This window comes from Melanotaenia boesemani, chromosome 7, assembly GCF_017639745.1.
Source record: "Melanotaenia boesemani isolate fMelBoe1 chromosome 7, fMelBoe1.pri, whole genome shotgun sequence".
Lineage (NCBI taxonomy): Eukaryota > Metazoa > Chordata > Actinopteri > Atheriniformes > Melanotaeniidae > Melanotaenia > Melanotaenia boesemani.
This window is the reverse complement of record NC_055688.1, coordinates 29,392,750-29,405,981: the sequence shown is the minus strand read 5'-3', so window position 1 is coordinate 29,405,981 and position 13,232 is coordinate 29,392,750. Positions and strand designations below refer to the sequence as shown.

At 39.0% G+C, this 13,232-nt stretch overlaps 1 protein-coding gene across 2 annotated transcripts; it reads left to right on the top strand.

Annotated features, from left to right (window-relative positions):
• The first annotated feature begins 3,496 nt into the window (after positions 1 to 3,496).
• dusp1 (dual specificity phosphatase 1) lies at positions 3,497 to 13,014 on the top strand. Of its 2 annotated transcripts, XR_006011040.1 has the most exons (5): positions 3,497 to 4,220; positions 4,454 to 4,599; positions 4,721 to 4,940; positions 5,613 to 6,166; positions 13,000 to 13,014. XR_006011040.1 is itself a non-coding variant. In XM_041990364.1 (4 exons), the coding sequence occupies exons 1-4, from the start codon at positions 3,812 to 3,814 to the stop codon at positions 5,966 to 5,968; spliced, it is 1,131 nt and encodes a 376-aa protein (XP_041846298.1). In that variant the 5' UTR covers positions 3,497 to 3,811; the 3' UTR covers positions 5,969 to 6,859. The 2 variants fall into 2 exon arrangements, 1 of the variants encoding a protein (XP_041846298.1); XM_041990364.1 differs by lacking the exon at positions 13,000 to 13,014 and having other exon boundaries at positions 5,613 to 6,859.
• The last annotated feature ends 218 nt before the right edge of the window (positions 13,015 to 13,232 follow it).

Sequence of the window (13,232 nt, the reverse complement as noted above, 5' to 3'; positions counted from 1 at the left end):
AGGTACGTTTCCTGCAAGGAGGTTCAAAATTAAATAAAACAATAACATAAAATGGCCGGGGGGGGGGGGGGAGTTCAAACTGACCTACACAGGTATCTTCAAAGCTATGCAAAGAGAAAACATTAGCAGAAACAGATATAAAAAGAATGACCAAAATAAAAACTAAAGACTACAAAGAGAAAAGTGCAAAGTGGCCACACACAAACTCAACACCATCACAAGCAGTTGATTAGACTAAATTTTCACTCAAATAAATAACAACAGACACAGAAATTTTGCAAAACTGACTAAACAAACACCAAAAGACTGAAAACAGACTTGTGTTGGTGATAGTTTTTGGTAGGGAATTGTTGTATGTACAAATCTATGCCCAAGGGCCTCTTTGGAGTCTCTCGCAAAGACAACAGGCTTCATGCACAGACACAAAGTAGTCTAACAGTAGTGTAGGGACCATTTCGACAGGATGTAAGGTCTGAGGATCAAAACTGGTAAAAATAAAGGAAAGTTTAGCTCAGTTGACAGAGCATCTGTCTCTCAAGCAAGAGACCGGAGTTCAGTTGGGACCTTTAACACTACTGCCTAACCATTCATTGTAAGTTGCTTTGGATAAAAGCATCACTAATACTGCTCTGTGAAGTAAGATGCAGAGTAAAAGCAAAGACCAAAACTAGTGATATAAAGTAAGCCTCGGAAGACATTTTAACCAAAGGGGTTTATGCTTTAGTGTCTGAAATAGTTTGTAAATTAATTTAGATAAATAACCTTATGTAAAAAGTGGTTTAAAAAGAAAGAAGTGTTTAATGCTTCAACTCAGAAACAGAAAGCTACATTTACATTCTGTTTAGAAAAGGAATCAATCACACAAAGAAAATACACAGACACCATTACTTAAATGTTTTCCCCTTGCACAACTGTTTTTATTCTCCCCTTAACCACACACGAAACAGAGTAAATTTGGCACAAGTTAGGTGTCTGTTGTTGAGACTCCAGAAGATGCCCTGTGTTTTCCCACTGATGCCTCAGCTGTTGCCTGTAGTGACAATGACAGTAAACAGACGGAGATGACAGCAAGTTACATCGCGGCTGGACTGCAGGAAATGCCTCTTTGTCATCCTATGTTTCACTTCCCTTTTCTGGATCGGTGGTTAAAGGCCATAATTGTGGGAATCCAACACAGAGTAAGAACTCGAGGCTCTATTTTCACAGCTCACTTTCAACATTCTTTCACAATACAGACAAACTTGCACAGTTTTGGATTTTAATTGAGGAAGAGTATCTTCTTTAAGATAATGAGGTCCTATTTCCCTTTCAAAATTAGCACTTTGGTTTCTACTGACCAAAAACAAAAAAAAGATGATTTACCAGTTTGGCCTGTTAAACTAAAAAAACAACAACAACAACAACAAAAAACAAGAAGTTAGTATTACCCATGATACCAGAGGCAAGTACTGTACATTTCTGAATCGAAAAGGTGTAATACTTCAGGGAAAAACATGAACACAGACAAAATGGAAGTACACAATAGCTTGAGCATGTTAGTTTGGTCATGATGCAACCCTTCTCCTGCTCCTCAGGCGAGGGTTCCAAGACCCTCTTGTGACTGGAATGAAGATGCGTCCACTGCCAGGACAAAATGTTTGAGTACAGGCTGTTTTCAAGAGATATTTTACCCTCCTCCCCTGTATAGTGTGTAACATTCTTGCTTTTTTGTGTGTGCCTCATAGTTGACTCATCTCATGTGAGTGTGATGTTAAACCAGCAGGAGAGTTTTTACACTCTGTTGTTATTGGTTCATTTTATCCTTCCTTTCTCCTTTTTTTTAAATAACACATCCATTTCTCCTTCACTTTAAGCAGCAAAAGAGGCAAAACAGCATGAATGTGGATTCCAAACAAGGCGAGAATGACATCATGGCCCATGTTAGTCTGATCATTGTGATAAATACACATCTTGGAACTCTCACATGAAGTATGAGTCTTGATCAGTTTGGATTACACATTGAAACAAATTATTTCTTCATATGTCTATTGAGCTGAAACTCTGACTGATATGCAATGTTGCAACACTATGTGGTTTTAATGCTTCTTGGTAAACATTTTTCATACAACAGAACAAGCAAAGCACATCTTTCTGATGCTCATGTTCAAGATACAAAAGCTCGTCACACCTGTCTTGTCAACAGATGCAGGGTGTTGATTAGCAAAGATCCTACTGCTTTCGTGTTATGAGGCAGCAGCATTGACCAGTCTGAGTCAGCAAACCACATCAACAAATGAAAAGGGTTTCCCAAAGTGACAGTAATCATGTTTTTTTTTTTTTTTTTTTTTTTGTAAGATATTCTCACGTTTTGATGGGAAATGAAAAAAAAAAACAAAGCTAAAGAAAAACACTTAATCTGTTTCAGTGAGGTTGCACATGAACCAAAACTAACAGCTTAAGAGATCTCCATCTGCTGTTGTCTTCCTGGTATACCAGTGTTTTGTTTCTCAGCATGTGGAAATTTACTGGACTTCAGATTTCTATACAGTGATTAACTTTTATGGTTAGCCTTCACTCTCGGGGCATTGAACACTATGTACCACTGACTAATAAAAACAAAGAATAAAGTTTTATGGCATCCATGGCAGAAATTTAATTATTATCTTGTTATTTGTAAACTCTCATTTGAAGAGGCAAAATGTGAATCTAATTAAACACAAACATCATGGAAAATTTAGTAAATTCCTTATTTGCTGACTTATAGACACTTACACTGACACTTAGAACTGAGAAACATAAGGGTAACTATAATATGTACTATAATTATATACTATATTATTATAGTATAATATAATATATACTATAATACAAAAACAGATAACTATTTTTGATGATTACGTACCTTGATTAAAACACAGAATGACTTAATAATGCTTATTTAATGACAAAATAACCAAGCCAATTAATCATAATATACAAATTATAATCAGTCGTTGCTTAGCAGGGTTGATATTACGTCTGAAATGGAAACATTATTAATTATTCATTGATTTGTAATGTAATTGTTGCTCAGACCGAAAATAGTGCTTTACATCAATAATAAATGGACAGAGTGTGGTTCTGACACCTGATAGCACTACTTTCAGTTTGGTCATTTGCTAAAACAAGCTAGTAAACAAACAAACAAACAAACAAACAAACAAATAAATAAATAAATAAATAATCATTCATTAAATTATTTTTTACCAAATATAATAATGACACCTTGGAAAACTACAAAAATGAGAAAAAAAGGAAGTAGCAAACATACAGAAGAAAGAAAGAAAGAAAGAAAGAAAGAAAGAAAGAAAGAAAGAAAGAAAGAAGACCGCGTGCCCGCGTACGTGCAGTACGTTTGTAGAGAAATGTTCCGCATGTGCGCGAGCCCTCGTTCTGCCCTGCTGCACTTTAGAACGATCACGATGACGTTAGCAACATTGGCAGGAAGCCAAGAAGGGCGGTCTCCTGACGTCAGTGACCGCTCATTCACAAGTACTGGCCTATATAAACGCATTCAACGCGCCTACAGACAGAAGCTAGTCTCTGTAAAGTTAAATATTTTCGAAAAGGACCACATCCACCGGATACACTAAAGAAGACTATAGGACCAATTGAGACATTCTTAAAACTTTTTTTTCCTTGTCTGTGTGAACTTGAACATTTTTCTTCTTTAAACAAGAAAACAGGAACAAAGGACTCGCGCGGCTTCAAAGGTTGCTTTGTAGCAGTGGGAAATAGTATATTGTTCTATAACAACTTAAATTTTAGCCTATATCCCTACCATAATTTTTGTATGTATTTGGATTTAACAATTATAAATCGCTGTACTACTATGGTCATCATGGAGGTTCCCACCATCGACTGTGAGTCCCTCCGTGGTCTGCTGGAGGGCGACGTCCCGGGCTGCCTGGTACTGGACTGTCGCTCCTTCCTGTCTTTTAACTCGTCTCATATATCGGGCTCCACTAACGTACGCTTCAGCACCATAGTCCGCAGAAGAGCCAGGGGTGGACTAGGACTCGAGCACATCGTCCCCAACGAGGACACGAGGAACCGGCTCTTGTCCGGGGAGTACCAGTCCGTGGTACTGCTTGACGACCGGAGTTTGGATTTAAGCCAGGTGAAGAAGGACGGGACGTTGATGCTGGCTGTTACAGCCCTTTGTCGCGACCCCTGTGGAGTTAGTGTTTTTATTCTCCAAGGTAAGAAAATTATGCAGTTTTAAAATAAGTTTCAAACAATTCATTCCTAACAACGGGGCAACAAATGTGGACTACAGCTGTCACCATACCAACTGGTCTTGAAGTAAACATAATTCCAAAATAGCCCCAAGAGCAGCTGTCATCTTTTTGGACTACTATAATTAAATGTTGACACCTTTTTTGTGTGTATTTTAATTTAACATTGTTTTGTTTTGTTTTTTCCTCATGTTTAGGTGGATTTGACACTTTTGCCTCAGAGTATCCAGAGATGTGTACCAAGCCCTCCCCCCCACAAGGGCTGAGTTTGCCACTAAGCTCCAGACAGCCTGGGAGTGCTGATCCAAACTGCAGTCCATGCAATACACCCTTATATGACCAGGTTTGTTTTTATTTTTCCATGAGCTAAAAGATGCATTACACATATTCCTTTTCTCCTGCTTCACTTTTGCATGTTTTCCTCAGAGTTGACTAAGTTGGTTTGTTTACTTATCTCTGTCTAGGGGGGTCCTGTGGAGATCCTGCCATTCCTGTACCTCGGCAGTGCTTACCATGCTTCCAGGAAAGATATGCTGGACATGCTGGGGATCACTGCTCTTATCAATGTCTCTGCTAACTGCCCCAATCACTTTGAAGACTCCTTCCTCTACAAGAGCATCCCAGTTGAGGACAACCACAAAGCTGATATCAGCTCCTGGTTCAACGAAGCAATTGAGTTTATTGGTGAGTACATCCACCAAACCCTTTTGCACTCCCTCAACTGCTAACTGTGAGCACCTCTAACAGCTGTTGCCCCTGAGTCCGTTGGTGGCAAGGCATACAAACACCCAGCCCCCCCGTTTCCCTCACTTCTCTCTTTGACTCCTGGATTTAAATTTTTAAAAAGTTCCCTCCAAAACCGACCAGCTGGCTTGGTACTGGCTCCTCTCTCCAGCACAAGGGCGATTGCATCATTGCTACCTCTGAGGCGTAGAAAAAGGGATGTCCTCTTCTTTTAATGAATTGCGAGGCAGTGCCCCCAAACTAGTTTTGTAGTGGGTAGGCTGGCCGTGCTTGAATAGCTTCCTCCATACTACTCTTTGTTCTGACCAAACAAAAGGCAATTTCTCCTCACTCACTGTCAGCCTTCCTCCCAGATCAATAACCCCAGCAGGAGTCTGTTCCCCTCTTTTGTCCATTCACTATGCCTCCTTAGGGAATAACCCCCACAGACTCACACCCTGTAGCTATTAACTGTGTTCCTGTGTCCTAATGAACGCATTTAAAAAGAAACCCAAGAGTTGCAAAGACGTTTGTGCTTGTTTCCTGTTAGAGTTTTAACCTTGTTTATTTATTCACCTCTAAGACACCTCTACACCACTCTAATTTAGCTTGTTTTTCTCTTTCTCTCCTCAGACTCTGTGAGAAATAAAGGAGGCCGTGTGTTTGTGCACTGTCAAGCAGGCATCTCCCGTTCTGCCACCATTTGTCTTGCCTACCTCATGCGCACCAACCGTGTGAAGCTGGATGAGGCGTTTGAGTTTGTTAAGCAGCGCCGCAGCATCATTTCCCCCAACTTCAGCTTCATGGGTCAGCTCCTCCAGTTCGAGTCCCAGGTGCTGGCCTCTTCTACTTGCTCCTCAGAGGCAGGTAGTCCTGCTATCAGCAACAACACCACAGTCTTCAATTTCCCCGTCTCCATCCCAGTGCACTCATCAGCTGGTCAGCTCTCATTCCTCCACAGTCCCATCACCACCTCTCCCAGCTGCTGAGGAAGGCGTGAGCTGCACATACTCTGGACTTGAACTTAAAGTGGCTCTGGACAGAGCACTTCACAAAACACGACCTTGATCATAATCCTTTTTGTCCATTTACGGTGATGCTGGTATCACTGGGCAAAATGGGTCATATTTATGTGCGGCCAGTTCACCTGACTCTGCTGGCCAGTTTTGTTTTTTTTTTTTTTCTTTGTAAGTTGGTGTCATTATTTCAAAGAGAGATTTGATATCTACCACCAGGCAGTATTGTTGTTTAACTTCCTTGTTGTGAAAGTCATCCGCATTTTTAACCCTGAAGGACTTGAGAGATGGCTGAAAAAGATAGTTAGTCCTGTAAAGGAAATTATCTGAGTTTTCTTTATTTAAAGGAATGATTTAATTTTGATAAAGACAACTGCTTTTGATAATCACAATCATTTTAAACAGAGAGGGCTAACAGTTGTCTCAGGAATATTGACTTAACCTCTCAAATGTCAATTTTAGGCAGTGTAAACCTATTGCTCAACATGGCATGGAAGTTGTTTCATCATGTGAAACATGATAAATGAATGTATCCCCCTTTCTTCAGTAGCCTATGGCAGAAATCTTCCTGTTTAGTTGTAGAATTGAATAGGTTTTAAATCAAAGTTTCTTGCCTTTCAAGACATCTCTGATGATCCTTTCATGCTGAGGAACCCAACCATAAAATACCTCATGTTTCTGTACTGTGTACTGCAGCACTGAGACAGAACGAACCCCAAAAACTACTAAAAATGGGGCCAAGGTGCCTTTTGTGTCTGCATTCTGACATATTTATTAACTAAAGTAATATATTATATCTATTTTTACAAAACTGTGTTTTTCAATGTTGTTTTTATACGTCTGAATAAAACTCATTTGACTTTTTTATTCGGTTGAAGAAGTTCTCTTTTCTCTTATTTTTGACACATTACATAGCCTACACATCATGTCATATGTGTTTTGTCCAACAATGCACAACAACTTCAAAAGTGAAACACAGTCAATTTTTACTAAAGTAAATTTTAAGAGCTTGTAAAGTCCAGTACTGTGTCCTGAAATGAGAAATTACTTTGCTTCAAGTGACTATTATTTTCATGGATTACTATAAGTAATTACTTGGTAGATACATATTAAAAATGAACAAAGGAACAAATAAGAAGGCCAGAGAAGTTTAGTTTTTACATCAATTTAAGAAAAAGTATATATTTTTTGTATTAACTTATTCTTTCAACTAATGAAAGATGTGAACACAAAAGCATATGTTGATGCTTGATGTCCCCCATCTCCATTTGTTTCGTGCTATGGAATCCTATCATGTATCTGTATAAGGATTCACCAAAACAAGAAGCATGATGTCATGGCGTCAGCCATTGTTCAGGCCACACTCCCTCTCTGTGAACCCATGTGGGGCCAATGCAACAGCAGGAGGCTCAAAGAATCAGCTAAGGAGCCCTCCCTCCACGGTCACAATAGAGGCAGCTGCAAGGCGTTTGGGAAAAGTGTGACAACTAAAGCTCATTCAGAGCTCAGTCAAGCACCAGCCTTGTGTCCCTTTGCCTCACACACCAATGGGGAGGTTGGGTCAGAGAAAGCTGTGAAAGGGAAAGCAGTATGTTTGGATTGCAAATTAGCCACAACATCGGCTGCGACCTGAGGTGGGATGTTCGAACAAAATGGAGAAAAACACTTCCTGTAGAGGTGAGAAAGCCTTCACTCCAAAACAACAGTCTGTAGTGGATAAAGTTCTGGTTTAGGTAGAGAAAACCTAAGACTGTGACAACACTTTCACCATGAAAACATGGACAAATCTAGCAAGTGACATTATCTGAGTGATGCAAATGTTTGTCCCTGGCAGAAAACATTACCAGTGGTGATGTCTCTGTAATAAAAGGCCCATTCATTACCTCACCAGCTCCCTCAGGCAGGCTGTGGTTTTGGTGACATATGTGTGACCCCCCCACATTACCCCTCTGTCCTTTGTGTCCTTAAATTTCCTGTTCTATGGAGGGATGTTGGTAGGAGTGTTTATTTGTGTCTGTGTGTGCGTGTGAAAGTTGTAAGCCACTTTTTATGATCTGATTTAGGGGAAAGGAACACATTCAGTTGACGGGAAAGATACGTTATAGCACCACAGTTTGTGTAGCTAGACCCTCTGAATGTGATGTGAGATGACTTCAGGGAGCTTGAAAACTAGGCTGTGTCAGTTGTAGGGCAGCTCAGGTGGTTCATGTTTAGAAAAAACAATGTAAAAACTTGTTTAAGTTTACTTCTACCACACTGAATCCTGCATTTCAGCTGGTATCAGTCAGACAGAACTAAACATAACATAATATTTAAGTTTCCCTATTTTATTATATAATCTGCCATTTGGCAGCTTATTCATCTTCAGTCATTTCGGTGAACACAATCCAAAGAAAACAATGGTTGTATAATGCGTCAGGCACTGCTGGCACGACAGAAGCTCCTCCCTTTTACTTGTCCTGATCGAGACTAATGTTGTTCTGCTAGTTATCATGTTTCTTCGATGCTACTTCTGATAAATCCTCTCTAGTGAATAACGACAAGGTTTATCACACTGAATTTCATCAGTCAAATCTCTTTCCCACTTTTCTGTTACCGTGTCTGCACAGAAGCTGACTGCAGGAACTCGGTTGGTTTTATGAACTATTACAGGCTAACGCATATGTCAGTGCATATTACTGGAAAATGTGGTACTATTTTTTTTGTCAAAGCAGTTTTGTTTTACCGTTTTCTCTACTTTGGAATGGCGTGTGACCTCAACTTTGGCCTAAAGGTTTACACTTTGCTCCACAGATGCAAACACACACATGCATCCAACAACAGTGTTTTTTTCTCCCATCCTCCTTCTTCAAAGAAGAAATTTAGTTGTAAAACCGTAGAGTAGATTAAACAGTTTGATTACTGATTCTGTAAATGGACAGGTCATGGTGAAAATGTACAAAAATAAATAAATAAAATAAATGTATACACCCCTGAATTACTTTAGTTTTAAAGTTTGAACTGAAATAAAAGGTAAAATATGATTGAAAGATAAAAAAACATCCCTGTACATGTCTGTATAAGTAAAATACTGTTAAGGAAAAAACATGTAGCGTGTTTTTTAATAACTCATGCATGAAAAGCTTAATATTTTTGTTGAGGCAGTACTGAGAGATGTAGAAAGGCCATAACTTTTCCCACATAATTTTGTCTGACTCGAAGGTTGAGCTGAACCTAAAGTGCAAATGCAGCTGCCAGTATCATGCAAGTCACTGGAGGATGCTCAGTAATTACACTACTGACACTTTATCATTACCTTGAAACTGGATTAGGTCTCATACACAATATCCCGAGTGAGAAGATTTAGTCCACACATTGATGTCATAGCAGAGTACGCACCCAGAGTAAATCTGTAAGAGGATTGTAGCTGTGACAGAGAGGTCTCGGTAACATCCTGAGGCTGAAGCATTTTAATGCCTTGTTTCCATCTTTGCATCAACATTCAGAAGGTCCTGTGTGTGTGTTACTCCACATCTAAAAGAGTCAAAGTGGAATGAACTGTACAACTGCTTCTAAACATTCAGAGGATAAATAAACCTAAATGCTGGTTTATCAATAGTTAGGAGCCTAAGAGAAGTAGAATGACAGAGATGGGGATTTGTGTTAAATATCATCTGTATCAATGACATTTTAGATCACCTCTTTAAGGAGCCAGATACCCTGCAGTTGCGTGACAGGAGCAGAGATAAGTCCAGATCTGTGGTCTGATAACCAAACACTAGCTCGAGGAATGTTAGGACATGATGTATGGCTGAAGCACTGAATTGGTTCTTCCTTTTGCAGGTCTTCCTTTCCTTTAACAGTCCTGTCTGGAATGTTAGATGATGGTGGAAGAGAAACTATGCTCCAAAAGTGAGCACTTGTTTTATATTAATCTTTCATTGTGCTCGTGGTGACTTCACCTGTCCTTATTTGCTTATTAGACAGATGTGCTATGCCTTGGTATGCTGTATAAGCATCTAAACCTGCAGAGAGTCATCAGATATTTAAACCTCAGCCAGGATTAATCACCTATCAGTCTTTTCAGAGCTTCATTCACTCCGTGTGCTCTGACCAGAGCTTGTATTTTTCCACTAGCTGGAGGTAGGTGCTTGTGTTCACAAGCAGAAGCAAGATCCTGTGTGGAGTATTCAAGGAATGTCTGGCATCCGGTCTTCTATAATGACTGCACTCTAGTGAGATGATGTCACACCCAAAGAGCAAACATATGTGCAGACATAAAACACAAAGCTGCCAGCAGATATCTTCAGCTGACACAATTCAGAACTGTATCGGATCAGTATATTTGGTTCATCAGTACTTTTCAATTATGACGAAAGTTTTGATGCCAGTTCGTCAGGGTTTTACAATGGCCTGGAAGTGTCAAGAATCCTATCAGAAAAATATAATATTGCTTATGTGGGTGGCAGAATAATTGCTTAGATAGAGATTGGTAGAAGTTATAACCAAAGTTAATCATCAAGAGAATTGATTATGCCTTTTCCTCTGGTAAATTAATTTGGTGATATTGAGCACATAAATCATGCCTGAGAAAAGTTGCTCTGGGCGAGAGCGCTGGACTCCATCCTGAATCTAAACCCTGACAAAGACAGCATTACAAGCTGGATCCTCGTGACTGAAAAACAATGTTATGTTGTTGAGACCATTACTGCAGCTGTCAATTCTATATAGAAAAGAAAATTTATGAACATCTTATTATGTACTTAAAAACTGACTTCGAGCTTTGGCTGAAATGGTGACACATGGACAAGCTGGTTTTTGTTTGAAAATGTGGATGAAATTGTCATGTGACAAAACATTTTCTAAGAATCCACTTCAATGTGTGGCAGTGATACCCTTTTTAATTTCAGTAATAATGCTTAAACATGTTTTGTCATTCTTTTTGTCGAAAATAATTTGTCACACATTTCCACAAAATGTTAGCATGTTTGAAAATAACTGCTTATGTGTGCACGACTATTATGTCAAATTACATGAAAAACGTAATGATACCAGTTTTCCCTGCGGTTTGCTCTTACTCACAGATGATCCATCGCTGAATCACTAAAGGTCACATGTTGTTTAGAATGAAATGAATCATTATGATTCATTAACCAGATTGTGTGTGTTTTTTTTTTATCTTTTAGTGATCATTATGAACATACTGTAGAAAACGCACAAAGAGAAGCTCATTCAAATACACTAAACATGCATGTTAATTTTGTACAGTCTACTCTGTCACAAGCAGAAGGGGATGAATTTATGACCCCAGGCTCAGGAGGGATCAATAGCATGGCAGGATTTCTGAACAGGCCTACTGAGATCAGGTCCATGGGCTCTTGGGTGAGAGCACTCATAATTTTTCAATATGTTTGATTATATTTTTTACAGACCTTCAAATAAACAAATGTATCTCAGAGACAATAAATACAGAAATAAAAATTTTCTTCCAATTTCTAAAAACCCTCAAGAAATAAGATATGTTAGGCTCTTTTCTAGTTTATACCAAGAGGGCCATTTACAAACATCTGATTCCATGTGCTGTCTTCACTCAAGTTAATGATGTGTGAGCGCCATCTGGTGGATGGTGCTCTGCACTGTACTGTGTGTTTCAGAAATAATACGTGTCTTTTTAATAAGAAAATGTAAAATAACAAGTACTGGTGGAAGCAGTAATATTCATGCAAAACAGTTTTTCATGTTGACTTAATCGCCCTGAAGTGAAAAGAGCTGACGTGATCCAATTCCCATAGGCATCTCATGGCGGTGAAGACATTCTGAAATGAACAGTGTGGGTGTAGAATAATCAACAGCCTAGAGTCAAACACATACACTTTTCATGAGTCTGGTCAGAGCGATTTCAATATAACCAGATCTTAAGGCACCTATTTTTCATCCATCCGTCTATTTTCTATACCCCTTGTTCAAATTCAGCGTCACGCTGGAGCCTATCCTTACAATTAGCAGGCCAGAGGCAGGGCACACCCTGGTCAGATCGTCAGTCTATCACAGAGCCAATCTATTTGTCAGTTAATCCCATTTAAACTTCGATTCAGTCAATACCCATAAGTCTGCTTGATGAAAACTGCTGACATAAGCTGGATAGGTTGATATATGAGCTTCAGTTGGTCCAGTGGGAGTAATTCAAATTCAAACTGTTGACTTTTGACCAGGGTTGCTAATAAGTAACTGTTCTGATAAATGAAGCTAAGACCAGCCCCATCCGGAGGGAAATGTGATCACTCTGAAGTTCACAAACGGAAACATTAAGTTTGAAATTAAGTGAGAAACGATTAGAAAAAAAAAAAGGTTTCAAATGCTGATAAGATTAAACATTAATGCTTTTGTGGATTCACAAACAAATTGTTTGCTGTTGTGTCCTGTATATTAGTGTTGGTTGACCTTCTTTATAATGTCTACGACATTGGCACATTTTCCTATACAAACCTATAGTGGGTATTTGTTCTACTACATGGAAGTTATATTGCACATATAATCTTTGGTTAAATAATTCACAAGTTTATTCTATTCCTAATGTCAGGACTACAATGGGAAGGAAAGCTTTTATTTTGTCTGCACCCGTCACCTTGAACAGCCTGCAAAATAACCTGAACTAACACAGTTTTATGAAGCTATCTGAATTTAAGTTTGTGGTAACTGTTCTGGTAAATGTGTCTTATTTTTGTTTGTACGTGTTATCCTTAATTTTATCTTATTGTTTTTCCATTTTTTCAACATTTTGGACTTGTTCAGCTAGAAAGCATAGGTGTTAACTAATAACTTGAATTAACAACTAGCCAGTTAGCTTAGCTTAGCTGGATAACACATTTTAGCTTTGTAAGCATTTTAGCCCACTTTATGCTACCTTTGCACTTTGTTTCATTACTTTAACTTAACTTTATTTAACAAAACACTTTAGAAGATAGACTACCTGCCAGTAGTTACACTTTAAATGTTAATATATCAACTTTTTAAAAAGTTTGTAGTTTATTTGTAGGTTGAAAGTGAGGTAATTTTCCTCTCTAACATCCCAGCTTCGCGCGCTCCTTTGAAGGTCCGCATGTTTCTCCTGCGCGCCTATTCCACTCCCACTTCCTCTAAAATAACCGCCGGTGTGGGCAACAACACATGTCTCTGCATGTCATGTGAATATCCAACGGTCCTTGGTGTTCATTAACTGCGCGCGCACACATGCACGCGCTCACCTTCCCCATGTGCC

Coding starts and splice junctions, on each gene's coding strand:
- dusp1 (XM_041990364.1), top strand. CDS start 3,812: ATGTATTTGGATTTAACAATTATAAATCGCTGTACTACTATGGTCATC. Junction 4,221..4,453: donor TAGTGTTTTTATTCTCCAAG/GTAAGAAAATTA, acceptor CCTCATGTTTAG/GTGGATTTGACACTTTTGCC. Junction 4,941..5,612: donor CGAAGCAATTGAGTTTATTG/GTGAGTACATCC, acceptor TTCTCTCCTCAG/ACTCTGTGAGAAATAAAGGA.